The sequence below is a fragment of the Oreochromis niloticus genome, linkage group LG19 (assembly GCF_001858045.2).
Source record: "Oreochromis niloticus isolate F11D_XX linkage group LG19, O_niloticus_UMD_NMBU, whole genome shotgun sequence".
Taxonomy (NCBI): Eukaryota; Metazoa; Chordata; class Actinopteri; order Cichliformes; family Cichlidae; genus Oreochromis; species Oreochromis niloticus.
The window spans coordinates 12524280-12542847 of NC_031983.2; the positions used below are offsets into that span (position 1 = coordinate 12524280).

General features: G+C 41.2%; 1 protein-coding gene across 3 annotated transcripts; it reads left to right on the forward strand.

Moving 5' to 3' along the window:
- Nucleotides 1–1444: 1444 nt before the first annotated feature.
- Nucleotides 1445–17445, forward strand: grhl1 (grainyhead-like transcription factor 1). 3 transcript variants are annotated; one of them, XM_005477079.4, is made up of 16 exons: nucleotides 1445–1632; nucleotides 3707–3896; nucleotides 4169–4242; nucleotides 4774–4907; nucleotides 5012–5244; nucleotides 5866–5948; nucleotides 6234–6387; nucleotides 6700–6811; nucleotides 7223–7317; nucleotides 10011–10254; nucleotides 10724–10851; nucleotides 12506–12534; nucleotides 12739–12824; nucleotides 14277–14362; nucleotides 15212–15276; nucleotides 16163–16277. In XM_005477079.4, the coding sequence occupies exons 1-16, from the start codon at nucleotides 1613–1615 to the stop codon at nucleotides 16275–16277; spliced, it is 1848 nt and encodes a 615-aa protein (XP_005477136.1). In that variant the 5' UTR covers nucleotides 1445–1612. The 3 variants fall into 3 exon arrangements, with proteins under 3 accessions (XP_005477136.1, XP_005477135.1, XP_005477137.1); XM_005477078.4 differs by having other exon boundaries at nucleotides 1446–1632; nucleotides 3704–3896; nucleotides 16163–17445; XM_005477080.3 differs by lacking the exon at nucleotides 1445–1632 and adding an exon at nucleotides 1656–1908 and having other exon boundaries at nucleotides 3704–3896.
- The last annotated feature ends 1123 nt before the right edge of the window (nucleotides 17446–18568 follow it).

The window sequence follows — 18568 nt, forward strand, 5'->3', positions numbered from 1 at the left end:
AGCAGGTCCGATACTGGCGATACCCATGTTTCACTATTATATCTGTGCATCCCCAAAAAATTAGTGTAAACTATCTTCTTACGATGTTGTCACAGGAGCTTCTGTGTGACTTGGCATCGTTGCTGCAAAATTGTAATAATCTGATACTCAAACATCTTTCTTGGAGCCAGCTGGCTAAAAGGTTGGTCCAAATTTTCATACAGGCCATAACACACAATTCAGATAATTTCCAAACCATTCAAGGAGTGCTTTCGCCTTATGGATAGAGGTCATACTGGAAGAGGTGAATCCCATCAGGACAGAAATAGTTCAACATGAATGAAAGAAGAAGAGGTGGCGGGTGTGGGCAATTAAATTTCCCAAGGGGCTGCATGAGAATCTGGGACTGTTGTGGAGGGTCGCACCTATAATCTGAACTCACTTCTGCTTAACATCAATTTTAAGTCTTTATAAACTGCCACTAATAAAAGAAGTGTTTACAGTTAGTGAATGAATGGCCCACCCCTGCTCTAAGGGCACAAGTTAGGTTAGATCAGGTTAGATTATTTTATTTGCACCCATAGATAGATTTGAGCTGCATTACTGAGTCATACTCAAATGCACATTTTCAATGCAAACACAGACAACAGCCAACAGCATGTTGGCCAACAGCTTAACACAAAACACTGAGGAAATAAATAAATAACAATGACAAAGAATTCCCACAGCATCATGTAGGATAGCAAAGGATTTCCAGGAAGACCCAAGTTATCAAAAAACTCTCACAGAGCCACCATACAGAGACAGAGGCTTCTCCTTAAATTTGTCACCTTTGAATTGACTTCATGCTCATAAAAACAGGTCTCCACTTATCCACTGCATGCTGATCTGATGATCAGCATGCAGTGGATAATGCTGATTATCAGTGAGCAAAGTTATTAGTTTACTAAACGTCTTATTACCGTGTTATACAGGAGTTATCGGTGTAGACTTTAAAAAAGCGCGTTTGTTCATGTCTTTATGAAGTGAATCAGGTCTTTCTGCCACAATAATCTCCAGTATCGTAACTCCCACACAGCGACAAGTATGAAGCCTGCAGGTTTGTACAAATAAGGGAATATTTCCTTAGTGACTGTAATAAGATGAAACCTACAAAAAAATTCTTTCTTTTTTTTGTAAATCATTTTAATTTTTAAGTCATCCCAATAAATTTTGCACTGGCCTTTTTTTTTAGGGGTAGAGGGGATATATTTCTCATTTAATATTCCAATATCATAAAATCACAGCTTTTAAAACCCAGTTTTACCACTGCTTTCTCCAAACTCACCCTACAGCTGCAGGTAGGCCATCAGGTGAGCCAATCACAAGCCCGGCAAGGGCAATTGACAGTAAGACCCCGCCTCCCGTCCACCTGTAATCCAATCCGCGTCCTTGTCACAGGTAAAACCGGCCTTAATTTCTAAGCATTGCCCCAAAAAGCGAGAAAAGCCGACAAAACCCGTTCTCTCAGGAGGGGACACCTTGTTTGTTGCCGTGGCCCTTATCCAGTGTTAGCAGCGGAGTTTTCCAGGGTGGTAAAGAAGACGGATCGGATTTTCAGTACCAACTAGAAAGTCCAGTTCGACCGACCGAGATGTCACAGGAGCATGACAAGTAAGTTGTCCTGACTCCTCTGTTAGCCCGCACAACGAGCATGTTGACACTATAAGCTTGTAATACTGACTTTAATTGCTTTTGCGGATTTTCTGATTATTTTTGCACTTTATTTTTTAAAACAAATAAATTCATTGCACTGACGGATTTTTCAAAAGCCGAGGGTCACACTGTGACCTGGAGCTGCAGCCTTCTGTATTTTTTCTCAAATCCTGATGTTCGTGTCGCATATAAGCATGAGCCTATTCTACGATCATTATAGCTCCTTTTAAAAGGGTAAGTGTGCTCTGTTACAGCGGGTTGCCAAGCGGGGAGTTGGCGTAGTCTCATAGTTTCCCATGGTGTTGTAACTCCGCTCGTTTCACCTGTCATGTTCGAGCCTGTACAGGTGTACCTCCACCTGTCGTGCGAGCTGGAGGCGACTGTTGGAATAAGAGCCGTCCCGGAGTAGAGATGGGCGGTTGTTTGATTTTGCCTTAAGCTTTAACTGTTATGTGGATAGTGGAAATGATGTTTGCTCAGGAATAGGCACAAGTCTCCGGCAGCAAGGTGTCAGCCAAGGAAAACTGCCTCTGCACAGGTGTAAAAGAGTTTTAATGGAAGATAAAGCTTAAAAAAATTAAAAAATTAAAAATAAATCAGTATTTTTCTGATTTATGAATGTTTAGTGTGAGATATATTCTGTATTCTGTTTGAGGGCAGTGACAAGGAGACATTTGAGGGGAGTGAAATCGTACACCTGCTAGGCGTTGGCCCCACGACTAACATAGACAAGCGAGCACAGGGCTATCTGAGGTTTTCATGGATTTTACTCTACACTGCTGTGTGTGTTGTTGTTGTTGTTGTTTTTTTAATTTATAGGGTCATAAATTAAAATGAGGGATTAAAGCTCTTTTCTCTAAATGTCCAAAAAAGTTGGGGGGGGGGTTACTGCTCCTGTACATTAAAGTGACAGAAGTCTGGACTCATGCTGCCTTACTCACTTTATTTCTTGATATCTAAGTGTAATTTCTGCCTGATCAGCAATCAGACTCTTCATTGTTTTAGTAAATAATGGCTTATATTACCTTACCTTAGATATATTCTTTTATAGCCAACACATAATGGATTATATCAGGTTGCGTTTAGATATAGGGTTACTAATTATCACTTTCTCTGACCACTGGGAGACAAAAAAGTTGTATTTGTTGTAGATACTCAACATGGAAACTGATCCAGTCCGTTCACACTTTATAATAATTACTTTGTTGGATGTGGTGGCAGGATGGCTGAAGAGGGGATATATGCGGTTTCCGAAATTTGTGGAAGAAACTTTAATAACAAGAGCTCCATTAATGACTTTACTTTGACTGGGGCTTAACGCGTCTCAGCAAACAGAAGCTGTGCAAACATTAAAATTTACTGTAAACAGGTGACTTCAGTGCAAACGTCGCAGGCTCATCATCGGCCGTTTCGTACACACAGAGGTGTTTTTGTTTTACTTTAAATGTAATGCACCCAGGTTCAAATAGGTTAAGCTTGCACACTGTGCACAGCATACCAAGGCGATGTAGAATTTTGAAGAGGAAGAGAAGGAGCGCGAGGCAGGCGGCCACTGAGCGTTAAAATCTCATGATTATTTGTCACAAACAAGTTCGTTTGCAAGCACAGCGCAGGAATGCAGCCGGGTCAGATGCGTCACATGCGGGCGGCTTCTCAACCAATGAGTGATCCCCGAACTAGAGTCGTTACACTGGACGATCCTGTAGAGCATCTTTTTCTCGATACACCTTCTGCCTCTGTGGTTCAGCGGCAGAGATTTGTTGCACAATCCTCGAAAAGCCTGACCAACTGGTCCTGCAGATGAAAAAAAACATCTACATGGGTGATCTCTCGCTCTTATAACCTGTTTGTCTGTTTTGAGCGGCGCTGAGATTTCAGGTCTCGGTTTGGCGAGCTTATGTGGAGTCACTGTGGAGAATAAGTCCATAACAGGAGATGAATCCCTTCTAGTATGGACGGCGCTTCCCTTTTTCATGTCATTAACTGTTTTGTATGCAGTAACTAAAGCACACACTCTCCTCCCTTTTAGCAGTAAACGTGCGGTCCTGGTTCTCCAGAACGAGCCGGGTTATGGCGGCCAGCGACGCTCTTTCACCACAGAGGATGAAGCCTGGAAATCTTTTCTGGAGAACCCGCTGACAGCTGCCACCAAGGCGATGATGAGCATAAATGGAGACGAGGATAGTGCCGCAGCTCTGGGCCTGCTCTACGACTACTATAAGGTATCAGGAAAAGCTCAGCGGGAATAGTTTCTCCCATCCTTCTATGAGGAGTAGTGCAAAATCACATACTGGAGGAATAGCCAGATTCTTGCAAACTTTCCCTCTGTGATCCTCACCCTTAGTGACATCTGATCATTAAGTAACATCTGTGAGACAGAGCCTACATTATGTCATGTAACTGATCTAACTATGCCTACAAACAGCAGGATGACCCAGTCTGTTAGATGTGATGTGGTCAGACGCTGAGCGGCTGTGTTTACTCTCGTATACAGGTGCCCAGGGAAAAGAGAACAATACACCAGCCCAAGACAGACACACTGGTCTCTGATGTGGATCCCAACAAAAGGTAAGCAGCAGTCCTCTCCACGTACCACCTCCCCCTTTAAAAATAAAAGCACAGCAGAGGGCAACAGCAGGAAAACCAGAGAGCGATTCAAGCTCTTGTGATATGATTTTGAAATTCTGTTTAAAAACTGTATGCACATTTATCCTCAGGGGTGCACCTGTTTTCTCCAGAGTAGCAAGGAAAAATGGTTATTCAGCTGAAGCAGGGTTTTACTCATCTAATTTAATCAGGTAGCTTCACTGACATTAGGATTTCTTTTGCTGCTTTAGTCAGGTGTACTAAAACAGCTGCTCCGGTTGTCATAGAAGACATCTTTAAAATCTCAAAAAAGGAAGGAAAATGTCTGATGTACAAATTCCTTTGTGTTATCAATAGATTGTTAATCAGTTCTCAGGCATTGCAACACCAAAGGTGAAACCCAGGACTGAGAAAAGGGAGAAGCACAAAAACATACCATATAAATAACCCTTTGTGTCAAGGTTTATCAAAGCAATGATGTGCCGTATTATGTGCACTTCTTCTTCGTCACAGGCACCAGATCCAGGCCGGACACTCCATAGTCCAACTCCAGGAAGCCAGTATGGAAAACAGGATCCCAGTACTCAAGCCTGCCTTCAATATTCTTCAGCTGGGCCCGGACAAGAGAGCCCACTTTTCTTCACCAGGTCTGCTCTGATTCAGCAACACAAACAAAAAAACCCGGAAAAATCTAGAAACCTGATGATGAGTTAACTGTTTTGGGTTCTTTTGCTTTGTTTTGTTTGTTCAGACACTACTGTCACAGTTTCCATTGCCACCGTGCCAAACCAGACTATCAAGACAGAGGTGCCCACCCACGGCTTCTCGGTGACTGTGCCAAACAACTGCAGCGAAACGGAGAGCCACGTGGGCGTCTTTGACCGCCAGCTCACCCACAACGCGGTCCATTTCAGCCCTGGCACCCAGGCTCGTACGCCCCCTGACTCCACCTTTCCCGAGAGCTTTAAGGATGGTTCCCAGGAAGTGAGTGTTTCGATTCCCGCCCCCCCCCCCCCCTCTGTCTAAACCCTGCTAATGCTCTCCCAGCACCCCCACCCCCCTCCTCCTTCTCCTTCACGTTCCTCTCCTCTCCCCTCTCAGATCTCTCCCATCAGACAATAGGATATTCACCCGATCCCATGGAGCCAGCGGTGGGCTCAACCTTCCCTGGTTTTATTTGAACATGCCAAAATAGTGGCCAGTGTGTTATTATGCCATTGTCTCACCAACACAATAAAGTGCTGTACTTTTCTCCTACAATAGCCAAAGCCCTTTCTCTCTCCTCTTTCTCTTTTTAACCTGGAGGGGAATTACCTCAGAAAAGCCAACAAAACCCCTGTACAGGAGGGGGTGGAGGTGGCCACAGAGCCATTTTTTAAACAAAAACCAAAATGGAGTAGAAGGGGAATAAATAACACCAAAACAAACTGTTATACGTGATGAGAGAAAGCCTAGCCTAATAAATGACTAGAATGAAATACAGTGCTCATCTAGTTGCTTACACAATTTGCTAATTGAAGAAAATCATCTAAAATTTATGCAAAGCAGCTGTTTTATTTTCTGTTCCTGCTTTGCTTGATTCTGTTTTCCTTTTTTGCGCTTCAGGTGTTTTCCCTCCCAGGAGATCTCCAGTTTCGAATGACCTCCATGACGCCCGAGCACTACACTCAGTTTGACACCGTGCCGGGGTAAGTCGCCCTGCCGCCGGCCCACCGTCCAACTTCCACACCGCCATTCAGCTTTTGACACGGCACAGCAGAATGGCTTCATTCATCGCAGTCACAGGGGAGACACCAGACTCCTGTCTGTGTGTCTCACAAGAGTCTGCACATATTTAAAGCCCGCTAGGTGTTACTCTGCTGTTTCATTCGTCTCCTCGGATTTGTTTACAGAAGGGATTTTTTTTTTTAAAACGCAGCATCTTGTTGTTTATGGTATTCACTAGATTTGACCCTTATTTTTGTGTGTCTCAGGAATAACTTTGAGTACACTCTCGAGGCATCCAAATCTCTGCGTCAGAAGACAGGTGACGGGACAATGACGTACCTCAACAAGGGCCAGTTTTACCCCATCACCCTCAGGGAGATTGACAACAAAGGCCTGCAGCAACCCATCACCAAAGTCAGGGTAAGAAAGAGCACTTAAAAAAACAGGAAATGACATATAATTCATTTCAGTTCAATTCAGTTTTATTCATATAGCGCCAAATGACAACAACGGTTGTCTTAAGTGCTTTATATTGTAAAGTAAAGACCCTACAATAATACAGAGAAACACCAAACAACTTGGCGACAGTGGGAAGGAAAAACTCAGTTTTAACAGGAAGAAACCTCAGTGTGGGGTAACCATCTGTCATGACAGGTTGGGGGTGAAGGGATAAAATGTATTGTGAAATATGATTATTTACAGTCATCACTGTGCTTTCTTTTTTGTCCCCAGAGCGTGGTGATGGTGGTGTTTGGAGAGGAGAAGTGCAGAGACGACCAGCTAAAACACTGGAAGTACTGGCACTCCAGACAGCACACGGCTAAACAGAGGTGCCTTGACATCGGTAAGATCTGAAAACAGATATTTCCATAATAAACCACATCATGAAATAAAACAACCCCCCAAAAAAGAAGTCACGCTACCAGTTTGAGTGCTGAGACGTAGCGGACACGCTAATCCTCATCTGTATGCACACTCAAGCAGCTGTTTGTAAGCACAGCTTAGCAGGAAAAGGTGTGTTGTTTGATTGTGACAGCTCATTTTGCTTTTGATGGATTACTGTTAATCTGTAACTTTCATAAATCTCAGCATATGTTGAAGTTACCTTACCTTTCTTACTTTTTCTGGGTTTTTTTTTTTTTTTATCATTTATTTATATTTATTTAAATGGGCTAATTCCTTTTTAGGCTCAGCATAAAGCAGTTAATATGCCTTCAATACATCATTTATTAATAACCAACATCTGTTGCTCCAGCTGACTACAAGGAGAGCTTCAACACCATCGGTAACATTGAGGAGATTTCATATAACGCCATTTCCTTCACCTGGGACACAAACGAGGAGGCCAAAGTAAGTCAATGGACTGAACGCATCCACACCCACATCCACACCTTCACAGGTATACGGCTGCCTGACACCCCCGCTGACATCTCAGGTTGTCCCTTGGACCAAGTCCAAACATGACGGTTCACTGTTTGCACTTCAGCGTTCCTGTCAAAACAAGAACATTGTTTGATTCTCAGGATCACCGGTGATCCGAGGCTTCCGCGTACTTCCTGGTCTTGAACGTTTAAATATGAGGCTTGACCTTTTAACAGCAACAAACCTAGACACCTAAAAATAGTCCTCCTTTTTCTTGTTTGTTTGTTGATGCCCTGTGCCTGAATGACAGCGTCAGGTGCCGAGTCCCCTTTATGGGTGATCGTCATCCCCTTTGCTCACTTTGATCCCCCCAAAAACAGTTGTTAAATATAATTAGTGGTTTTAATAAAGAAGAGTGAGGATGCGGTCATGTCGCAGTCACTCCTCTCCTGTGTGGTTACTCAGGTTGTGTAAAAACACACAGGTGTAGGTGTTGTAGGTGTGTGTGTGTGTGTGAAAGAGAGAGTTATTCCTGCACTCTGTTCTTATATTCTTGACTGGTCCAACCTGCCTGTCACCCTTATTGTGATGTCGCATGTTTAGGTATTTTTGGACAAAGAGTGCAGGAATGAGGAAATTCATTGGGAGGGGAGGTGACCAGATGGGACAGTTGTCAAGTAAAATCCGGCAGAAAGGTGGAGCTCCTGTCCTCATCTCCACTTGTGATTGTGTCTTTCTTTGTTCCTAACCCTCGTGCTGCCCTGTGGCTCTGCTCCGCTCTCGGCCTGAGATGGAAGACTACTGACAAGCTGGCAAACAGACAAAGAAACACGGCGCTGCCGCTCATCACCGGCGTACTTTTCTTTAGGCTACACTTTGGATAAATAAAGTCACATGAACAGACCTTCCTAAGCATACACACACTTGTACACACACTCACGCTTGCATACCAGGATGTGGGTCTAACTGTCTCATGACTGGTGGCATGCATTCATAGGATGTTCATCCTTGTGTGTTTTTGTTACTTCACCATTTGTATAACCGCCCAGCCACATTGTTTGAGCATCTGATCAGCGAAGTGTTTGGTTACAGATGAAGGTGTTTGGCGTGTGTGTCTTTGGATGGATGTCTGAGAGGATCAGTTTGGGTTTCTGACCTTGGGAAGTGAGGTCATTTTACATGCTGATGGGATTTCAGGATACAATTAGGAGTTTAATCATTTGGTTGTATTAATTAAACTTGGAGTGTGTTAAGGTGAGAAGTCAGTTAGAGGAAGTACCTGCATGTGTGTGGTTTGCCCTTGGGCTGAATGCATAGCAGTATATGTGCATATATCAAATTGTACTGTATATGTAACCCTTATATAGTGCTGTGATGATGGGGGTAATAAAAGTCATAAGATGAAGAACAAAGGCAAAGGTTATATATGTCATGACTTTACTATATCAAATCAAGGTTGCAAATCATATAGTTTTAGTATATTTACATCAAAACAGCACCAACATCAAAACTGTCTGCATGTGTGGTTGTTATTGATTGAAACACCTCAAAAAAGGAAGAAAGGGTATTAGATCATCCACAGTCACATACTCTATGGAAAAGCTTGTGACACTGCATCAGTTCTCCTTAAAAGTACTTTTGTTATCAAGTCGAGTTCATCGATTTATAAGCGCAGTTTTATCATATGATTTCCATGACTTCCATTACTAGTAATGCTAACTGGTTACATTTTAAATACTGTAACCTATAAGACATTATACTGAATGATTTGGATTCAAAGTAACACCTGGTATTTCTTTAGTGTGTGTGTGTGATTTTTTAAATTAATTATTAATTATTGTCCCAAATTAAGTTTTATGGATATAAAATGTTGTATAAAATGTTTCTACTCCAAACAGACTTTTTCCTTAACATTTAAAATATAGTTGTTGACCATTCAGGCCCATTAAAGACAGTTAAATGTCTTCATTTGTGGAATACACCAAATGAATGACAAAGACTATATTTATTTGTACACTTCTTAACAAATTAATTAAATCAATTCAAACTAAAATCTATCAGTTCAGGTGGTTAGAGCCAAATTTCAACACTGGACTTCTCTGAGAAGTCAGAAATAAACCGAGCATAACATTCAACCACTAAAACTATTTATTTTTCTGTTAAAGAAATGCAAGTAAATAATGAAATTTAACATATTAATAAAAATAATGATTTACTTTACTTTTGTTTCTGCTCTTTTGTAAAACAGTAAATTATATACATAGACAAGAAAACGCACACGTGTGGCAGAAACCTTACATTTGGTGGTGATCTAATAAATTTGTTAAGCACTTTCCCCTTGAGACTTTTCTATATGGTATTTTTAAACATTCTGTCTTGATTGTGTGTTGTGTTAACACAGTTAGAGTGTGTTTTCAAAGCAAATAACCAGGACAAAGGAAAGTAAAATGAGCATGTAATTACTAAAGCCCACCAAAAGAGGCCAGCAAAAGACACTGAAAGCATCTGAGGCCTGCCTATGAGGTACCTGCTGCAAAAAGGCCTTCCTGAAAGTTAAACGTCATCACATTGGCTTCATGAATAAGAAGCAGTTTCTACTTTAATAAACAAATTTTTAAGTTTAAAGTTGTACATTAGTCTGCGTCGGTCCTCAACTTTCTTCCTCTCTCCTCCCCTCACAGATCTTCATCTCCGTCAACTGTCTGAGCACAGACTTCTCCTCTCAGAAAGGGGTGAAGGGTCTTCCCCTGAATCTGCAGATCGACACTTACAGCTACAACAACCGCAGCAACAAGCCCATCCACCGTGCCTACTGCCAGATCAAAGTCTTCTGTGACAAAGGCGCCGAGAGGAAGATCCGAGATGAGGAGAGGAAACAGTCCCGCAGGAAAGGGAAAGTTGTCGAACTCAACACTGGGCTGGCTTGTAAGTTGCTTTTAAGTTTTAGGATAATCAGCTACAATGTATCATTACTAAAATGACCAGAGGCTTCCACAGTACGATCAATTTCCCCTTCAAGTCGCCCTGACACGTGTATTTGTTAAAATTATTTCCAGTATGTAGATGAAAACAACCCCTTAGTGTGTTTACCCCCTGAAGCTGTAGTTCCTCTGAGCTCTGCAGCATGTTTCAGCTTGCTTCAACTAAACATTTTTATTTTTAAGACCTATGCTACAACTTCACTATAACTACGCTCTAATACTGGAAACCAGAATAGAGCAAAGACAAGAGTAAATGTGGTTCTCATGTGTCCAGGAGGTTTTCCTCTGTGTTTGCTGGATAACTTTCAGCAAACATGTATTCAATCAAACCTTGTTTCACTCATGTCGTGTTATGTTTGACTTAATCCTACTGCATGAATATTAAATTACTTCCTGCTGTCCTCTCCTCAAAGTTGGAGACGTGAAAGTACCGATGCTCCAGAAACGTAACGATGTGACCATCTTTAAGATGATGACTGATCTCGAGACCCAGCCTGTCCTCTTCATTCCCGACATTCACTTCTCCACCTTCCAGCGTCATGTGAGTGCCGATCAAAGCCGCAAAACTGTAACAACACCTACTTTTTTTTTCTTTTAGGCCACCACTGAAAACTGTATGTTTCTCTGCCATTCCCAAAGCACGAATGTGTCTGTTGCAACATTCGTAGCATCTTAGGTGGTCCATAAACAGTTTGTTTTTCAGCTTCCGCCCACTCGGCTGCCAGCTGGGTCGAGGTGACCTGCCTGCTTGCTAGTTGGCAAGAACAGAGAGTTCTGGTTTTGAGCTTTGATACAAGTCCTACATACTGATGGCTAGCTTTCAAACTGGTTACTCACACCATGATTCATTTATCAGTGACTCAAAACAAACCGGCGTACAACCACCTTGATTTATGCGTTCATATGCTCAGAGCAAAAAATAGACTTGGTGCACAGGAGAGAGGAGTGTGGTTTTCCTGTCGTTTTGTGGAAACATGTTGCAGAGGATGAGGAGAGATATAGGAGTTTACATGAAGTCTGCATGCAGGTTATCTGGCTTTTTTTTATGAGTTTTAAACGGAAGGAGCGCCTCTTCTTTAGAACTGGACTCTGAGCTCTGCCACAGTGAACACGTCACATGGCACTTTCAAGATGAGCATGTCACACGGCGAAGCATGCACACCTGACGTGCTCACATGAGTTTACCGGGCAAAGAATACTGTTTTTGAGAAATTCCACTAGGTGTGAGCTTTGACTGCCCCCTGTTGGTAAAATGATACAAATAGGACACCAACACCCCCAACCCCTCCCCCTTCTCTCGTGCATGTGAAGTTTACATTAATACCAGGAAAGCAGGGGAAGAGACAGGAGGTTGGTTATTTTTGGGGATGCCATTGACACTGAGCCTGACTGAACTCTCTGCAGCCTCGCTATCAGTTTTTGATAACCAACGGGTTTACTGATTTTCCTCTCAGAATAGAAAATCTATTCACAGCAACGCCTGTAATCGATACAGTCAAAGGGCAAAAGGCTAGAAAAACAACAGCCTTCCAGGAATTACAAAAAAAAAGAGATGGATCATTTTAAATCAGAGGGTCTGCTTCTTTACTTTGTTTTATATGATAAAAAACCTCTAATATTTATTAAAAGCCTGCAATCTGAAGGCATCAAGTTGATGTGTTTGAGACTAAATGGACAAGTTCTACTTTATTCTCACGTTTTGCTGTCAAATTTATTCAATTGGCTGATAGATAAATAATGACAGTTATCGATATTTGGTAACAAGATAACAAGGAGTGCAGTTTGCGTGAGCCACAAGATACCAGTGAGTGCTGTCAGTCCATTTCACCTGCACTTCACCATCCACAGCTGTACAGACTGGTTTATGTTGACCAGTTCCAGTTCTCAGTGATAAAGGAAGAATAAATGGGGCAATACAGTAAACTATTTGGACTCGGCTGTTGACTTTACCTTTGGCCTAGTTGACTGTTTTAGCCACTACCATGAAGAGTTACGTGAAAAGTTACAACTGCAGCCTGCGGAAGGCAGGAAATTGGTTAAAAACGTGTTTGGATATATTTTAACTTCACAAATCATCATAAATATTTGATGACAATTAACTATAATGCAAATAAATGTATTGTGAGATCCTGTATATAGTTTGTAACCTTTATGTTGCATTTGAGTGAAATTCTTTTTTTCTCTCTGTTTTGCAGCCCTTCTCCGCAGAAGATGGAGAAGACAGGTGAGTTCACTTAAGCCCCCCCACCCTAATTTCACATTTGCTTCATGGTAGCTTTGAACTGCCGTGACCTTTGACTCTTCCCAGTAAAATGCATACAGGGTTGCGTTTCCTAGGAAATGTACGTGAGCTTTTTTGTCGAGTCTGTCAGCCGGTTGTTGAGACCATTTAAGCAGCTGTTTGTGTGCGTGTGTGTTTCAACCACAGCTCGGGCATGAAGAGATTACCCTTCAGCGACGACGAGTTCGGTTCACCCCCAAATAAGCTGCCAAGAGTGGAGGAACCAAAGAAAGGTACTACGTGTGTTTGCTGCTGTAGTGCTATGTCCACACTGCTCATGTTCTAATCAGCAGCCTTTGAGTGATGCTCCCCTGTGCGGCTGCGTGTGCACATGCGTGTCCATGTGTGTTTGCTGTGGTCAGCGCCTGTAGCTCCACACATACATACACACAAACACACAGACACACACACTCTCCTGCGCTCTCTCTCTGGGCCATGTGATAATTCCAGGTCTTTCAACATATACACGTGCCCCAGCCCTCCACTGACCCAACGAAATACCACAGATCACTACGTGCATGCAGACATACATGCAAACAAGCATTTGCCCTTCACCGCAATTCCCATTCATAGACTTAAGAACGGGCATTTTTAATACATTAAAAATCTGTAAATGCATGTTTTGAAATATTTTGTAGCTTAGGGAGGAATGTTTTAAATTTTCAGGCCTCCTTCAAAGTGCTTCTGCACAAATGCACCTCTTGTACCTTCACAAAGCCACGCTCGACCTTGTTAAATACATTCTTGCGGAAGGATGTTAACCACAGAGAGGGGTGGAAGGAGTCACCGATTGCATGTTTTTTCAAAATAATTTCATCAATAACTGGACACTTTTTTTCTCTTCTGTGGTTTTTAAACACGCTGCTTCATTTCAAGGGGACACGAGGCAGAAAAGTGGAAGTAACTACACTTAGAAGGTGGTGTAACACTGCAAGTGGTACAAGCCCTACTGTACTGGCTTACTGTTGTGGCAAGGTTTATAACCTTTCCACAGCAGTCATGTTTTTCCTTGTTGTAAACTGGAAGCTTTGGGGACTTGTTGACGTCTCAGTGACGTAGAGAGTAGTCAGTCAGCTCCTGTGCAGGCTCCTTAAACTGAAATCTGTTATTATGTTTGGCTACTTCAGACCACAATGTGTAAATCTGGCTTGCCAAATATCATCATAAAAGCATCTCTCAGTTTCCCCTGTCTTGTTTGTTTTTAGTCCACATAACGAAGTAGATAAATTAGCCACATACTCAGATTACAGCAGCAGACTGTATTATTTTTTAATTGTATTAAAAATCTGTTGGAACCTGATCTAGTGTAGTATCAGTGAACCTTCAAGGGGTGCTCTGTCTGAGATCTGTGCATGTTCTTCTGCAGTCTAGCAGAGAGATGGCTTGCAGTGTTATATATAGTATAGCTGCAAATGTATTAATGGCTCAAGACATATGTGTACATATGTGCTTGAGCTTCACCACTCTGAAAGTCATTTGGAGATGTGGTAAAACCCCAAATCCTCAAACCCACACAAAAAATGTACCAATGCATCAGTTAAGCTGTCTGGTCTGACGCAGATAAACTCTTTTATGACTGTTGCTGACATTTGTCTGAGGTTGAATTTGTGTTTGTGTTCAGTCCGTGAGCGTGCATGCTTTTCTTTGACGCCTGCTTGCCTCCTCTCGCTTTTTTCACCACACAGTCCTGCTGTACGTGCGCAAGGAAACAGACGAGGTGTTCGATGCCCTCATGCTGAAGAATCCCACGCTGAAAGGCCTGGTGGAAGCTGTAAGTTGTCCTCAGTTCACCGAACTAGCTATGGATTGTACTAGAGAACAGTTTCTTGCATCATCTAAGCTTTGATGGGCCGCTAACACAGGAATCATGCAAAGTAGTGATTGGGGAGAAAAGAAAAATGGGTTTTTTAGAATTGCACAGGGGACAAAAGGTGCTAATGGAAGGGAGGGTTAGGGGAAAAGATTTAGAAAAGACATGGAAAGCGGAAATGTCCTGGGAAAAAAAGTGGAATGGGTACTTCAGGGGTCATCGAGTTTAAAAAGAAGAAAAACAGTGCGAAGGTCATGGATATTAGTTATGGAGTACTTATGTGGAGTGGGTGAGATAACAGGTAATCAAGGTGTTTTGGAAAGATAAGATTCAAAACTGATTTTCTTGACAGTCCTAGAGGGATGATCTGATATCGTCGTGTTGGTGTTGTTCCCAGATCATCATGAAAATGTTGTTCCAGGGTCAGCATTGCAAGTGACCAATCAGAATGTTGTGACGTTATTCTTTTGCGCGCCAAGCCATTCGTGCATTTATGAAATTCCAATGTTGCAAGGACAATATCAATTCTGCTTACCGTTTATTAAAAGGTTAGGGTTAGGATTAGGGTCAGGGTCCGTTGATCGGCGGAGAGAGGCGGTTTCTTGCAGCTTAAGTACAGTTTTTTGTTTTACGGCGGTTTTTCCCGAAGTCACAACATTCTGATTGGTCACTTGCAATGTTGATCCTGGAACAACATTTTCATGATGATCTGGGAACAACACCAACATGACGATATCAGATCGTGCGTCCTAGAGCTACTGTATTTCTCTTAACACAAATTTGTGTTTGTTTTTGTTTTTTTCCAACCAGATTTCAGAGAAGTATGAACTGCCTTATGATAAGGTTGGAAAGGTCTACAAGAAGTGCAAGAAAGGGTGAGTGTATACATGTTTATCACATTCCCACACTATGTCTGAAACTTTGTGAAGGAGGAAATCTGATACCATGAACAAATTAATACAAAATTCATAAAATGTATTTCTATATTTCTTGGTGCTTTACTGAACTGTTTCACCTGCAGATGAAACAGATCATTTAGTTATAACCATATATATATATATAACTTGGGGATTAATTGACCAATCAGCAATTAACACATTCAGATGAGGTAATCATGACCTGGGAGGAAAGACCCACATGCCACATAATGGGAGAAAGTGTTTATGCTAAGCTAACCAGCTGTTGGCTCTGACATGGTTAGTCCTGCACGCACCCAAACGTTAATGCTTTCTAATCCTAATACTCCCCTTGTGGGATTAATAAAGGTATATCAATCAATCAATCAATCAATCAATCAATCAATATGCCCCTATTAGAAAGCAATTTGCTTTTTTCTTGAACTCCATTAGAGTAGCTTTGCGTGAGTCACAGTTCAAAATAAGTGCATTTATTGTATACTAGCCCATTATGTGAAGCAAAAAATCAGTCTTTTCACCTCCCCTTATAAAACAGCTGTCTTCTTTTTGAAAGAAAGTAGGTGGGAGGGGTTACTGAGCCTAAATGACCATATTAAGTATTTCCCCTGTCACTGATGTCATACAGAGCTAAGAGTAGAAAAACAATTATTTGTTTGGATCATACTGAAGCCCAAGTTTTTGGCTCATATGGATCTGTTGTGGATACACTGTCTTATTTAAAACTTTGGCTATGATTCATATGAACATGTACCACTGCAAAATTACATATATGTCACAATAATTAATAATATTAAAAAACATTGTAAAATATTTCACTTCAACACACTATTTTCTCTATTGACAGCATTCTAGTCAACATGGACGACAACATCATCAAACACTACTCCAACGAAGACACCTTCCAGATCTCCATGGAGGAGTTGGGCGGCTTGTACAAACTCACCCTCACTGAAATCTGATCGGAGATGTCGTAGATTACCCTGAAAAGAGGGGCAGAGGACAAATGGAGCCGTCAAGTTTACACTTCTGGCTATGCAGTGATTATGGACCTGTCATTCATGTTGTCTGTGTGTTGTATTAGCGTCCAACAGATGTTTTTTTTTGTCTGTTTGTTTCCTTTTTTTAAAAAGCCATAGTTCTTAACGGATACTGGTTAGAGATGTAAGTTATACATTTTCATCATTATAAAGCTGTTTGTTTGTGCATAAGAATTAACAAGTGAGGACATGTTTGACACTGACATGACACTTTTGCATTTAGTGAGAATATGAGCTGCGCCTCAAATGTCAGTGCCTGCTGTTGTATATTTTCTTCAGGCTTGCAGAGCAGTTGAAGTGCTGCTATACCTCATGCTATACAAAGCAGCAGAGTTCATTCATTCATCAGAAGAAAGAGATTATCTTTCCCATCCTAAAGCTACAGCGCTGATGATCTGCAAAGTTTAGCACACAGAAATTTATAGTAAAATGCCCTTAAATTGTTGATGAAGCTCCAGAGGTTCAGTGTATTAATACTTAACAAAACGTGGCAGTATTTAGTGTGTAAAACCATCATATTTTTTTAGGTGCCATTAAAAAATGCTTTTCCTCAGATCAATTTAAATAATGGTCTCCTTGCAAGTATTAAATGGTCACTAAATATGTTGATAATATTGCGAAAACAGAACTACCCTTTTCCTATAGAGTAGATTCAGAAATGCTATAAAAATAGGTCAATTAATATCTAGCACAGTCTGTAATGGCTGTCCTGGAAGTGCAATATGATGATTAGATTGAGTCACATTCAGAAAACAAATCTCATCAATTGCCATAACATATAGTATAGAAATCATGTTTTTTTTTTATTGTACATAGCAAAAAGAAAAAAGGGATCTAAATTATCTCTCTTTTGTATCTCAGTACTTATTGTGTATATATTTATTAAGAGAATGGATGTGGGTCATTGTTTTTTAACCATATATAGATTTCTATTTCATCATAATATAATGTTTTTGTTTTCTTTTTATATGAAGTTATTCAAAAATTACATGTCCAGGGACACAAAGTTAACATGTTTTTGTTGTTTTTGTTGTTTGTTAAGGATTTAATCCACAAAGTTCCCTAATAAAAGCTCTGCTATAGCTGCTGTTTCGGTTGTGTAAGGCTTTTTTCTTTCTGCTTCTTCTAATAAGATGTGTTTTATTAAATATCAGATATGATGGTGGTTGATCTGTTGGGCTGTGGCAGAGATTAACCGTCGGTCCACAGGAGCAGATGTCTGGGCATCAACTCCAACCCTGCAGGCAGGAAGTGGGCATGACAGGATAGCCTGGTGCAGAGAAGCTTCTCTGTCGGAAACCTGGCCACAAATTTCCACATACAGTAGCTGGCATGCTTTGATTGCGCCAGGTCCTACAATTTGACACATTAATGCTACAATTAACATTTAAATTACTCATTTTTTTTTAAATGTAGAAAAATACAGTACCCACGCTTTTAAAATAAAGTTTACTACCCAGAGCGGTGTACTACAAAGCGATAATAATGACTCAATGAGCTATATCAAACCTGATCGGGAGCAGGTTATCCTTCGTGTTTCGGTTTAAAATCATTTGGAAACATTACGTTTCACTGATTCATTTTCACTGATTCTTTTATTTCAAGCATGTTTTAAGTGTAAGTGAGAATATGTTTTATATGTGCAACTTGTCAAGTTGTAAATTACTAAAACCACTGAATTAAGTACAAAGTGTGCATCACACTGTCACAGAAATCTGCATGTATTAACTCGGTGATTTAGAAAGTGTATAAATGCGGAATTGTAAGATGGCGAAAGATGTACCCTTAGGCCCCCTCCTCAATTCAGAGATGGTCTTTCCCTTTTCATGTAAATTGCCTCCTTGACTCCGCACTCAAACCAGCGTTCCTCCCTGTCCAGGATGTGTACATCCTCATCCTTGAAAGAGTGTCCACTGGCCTGTAGGTGTAAATAGACTGCAGAGTCTGGTTATTGCAGGTTATTGCAGCCATTCCCCAACTCTCTGTGAATGGTACTCATGGCCATTAATCAGCGGTCCTTGATTAATGATCTTTGATCAGTGGTTGTTAATCAATGGTCATGAGAATTTGCATATTAATGATCAAGGAACTGACCTCCCAGCCCATTGTTCCCTCAGTGGTGCTAGTTTCATTCATTATGCAAATATACTGTTTATCAGATTGGAGAAACCTGCAGTCAGCTGAGACTGAAGAAGTCACTTGGATGAGTGACG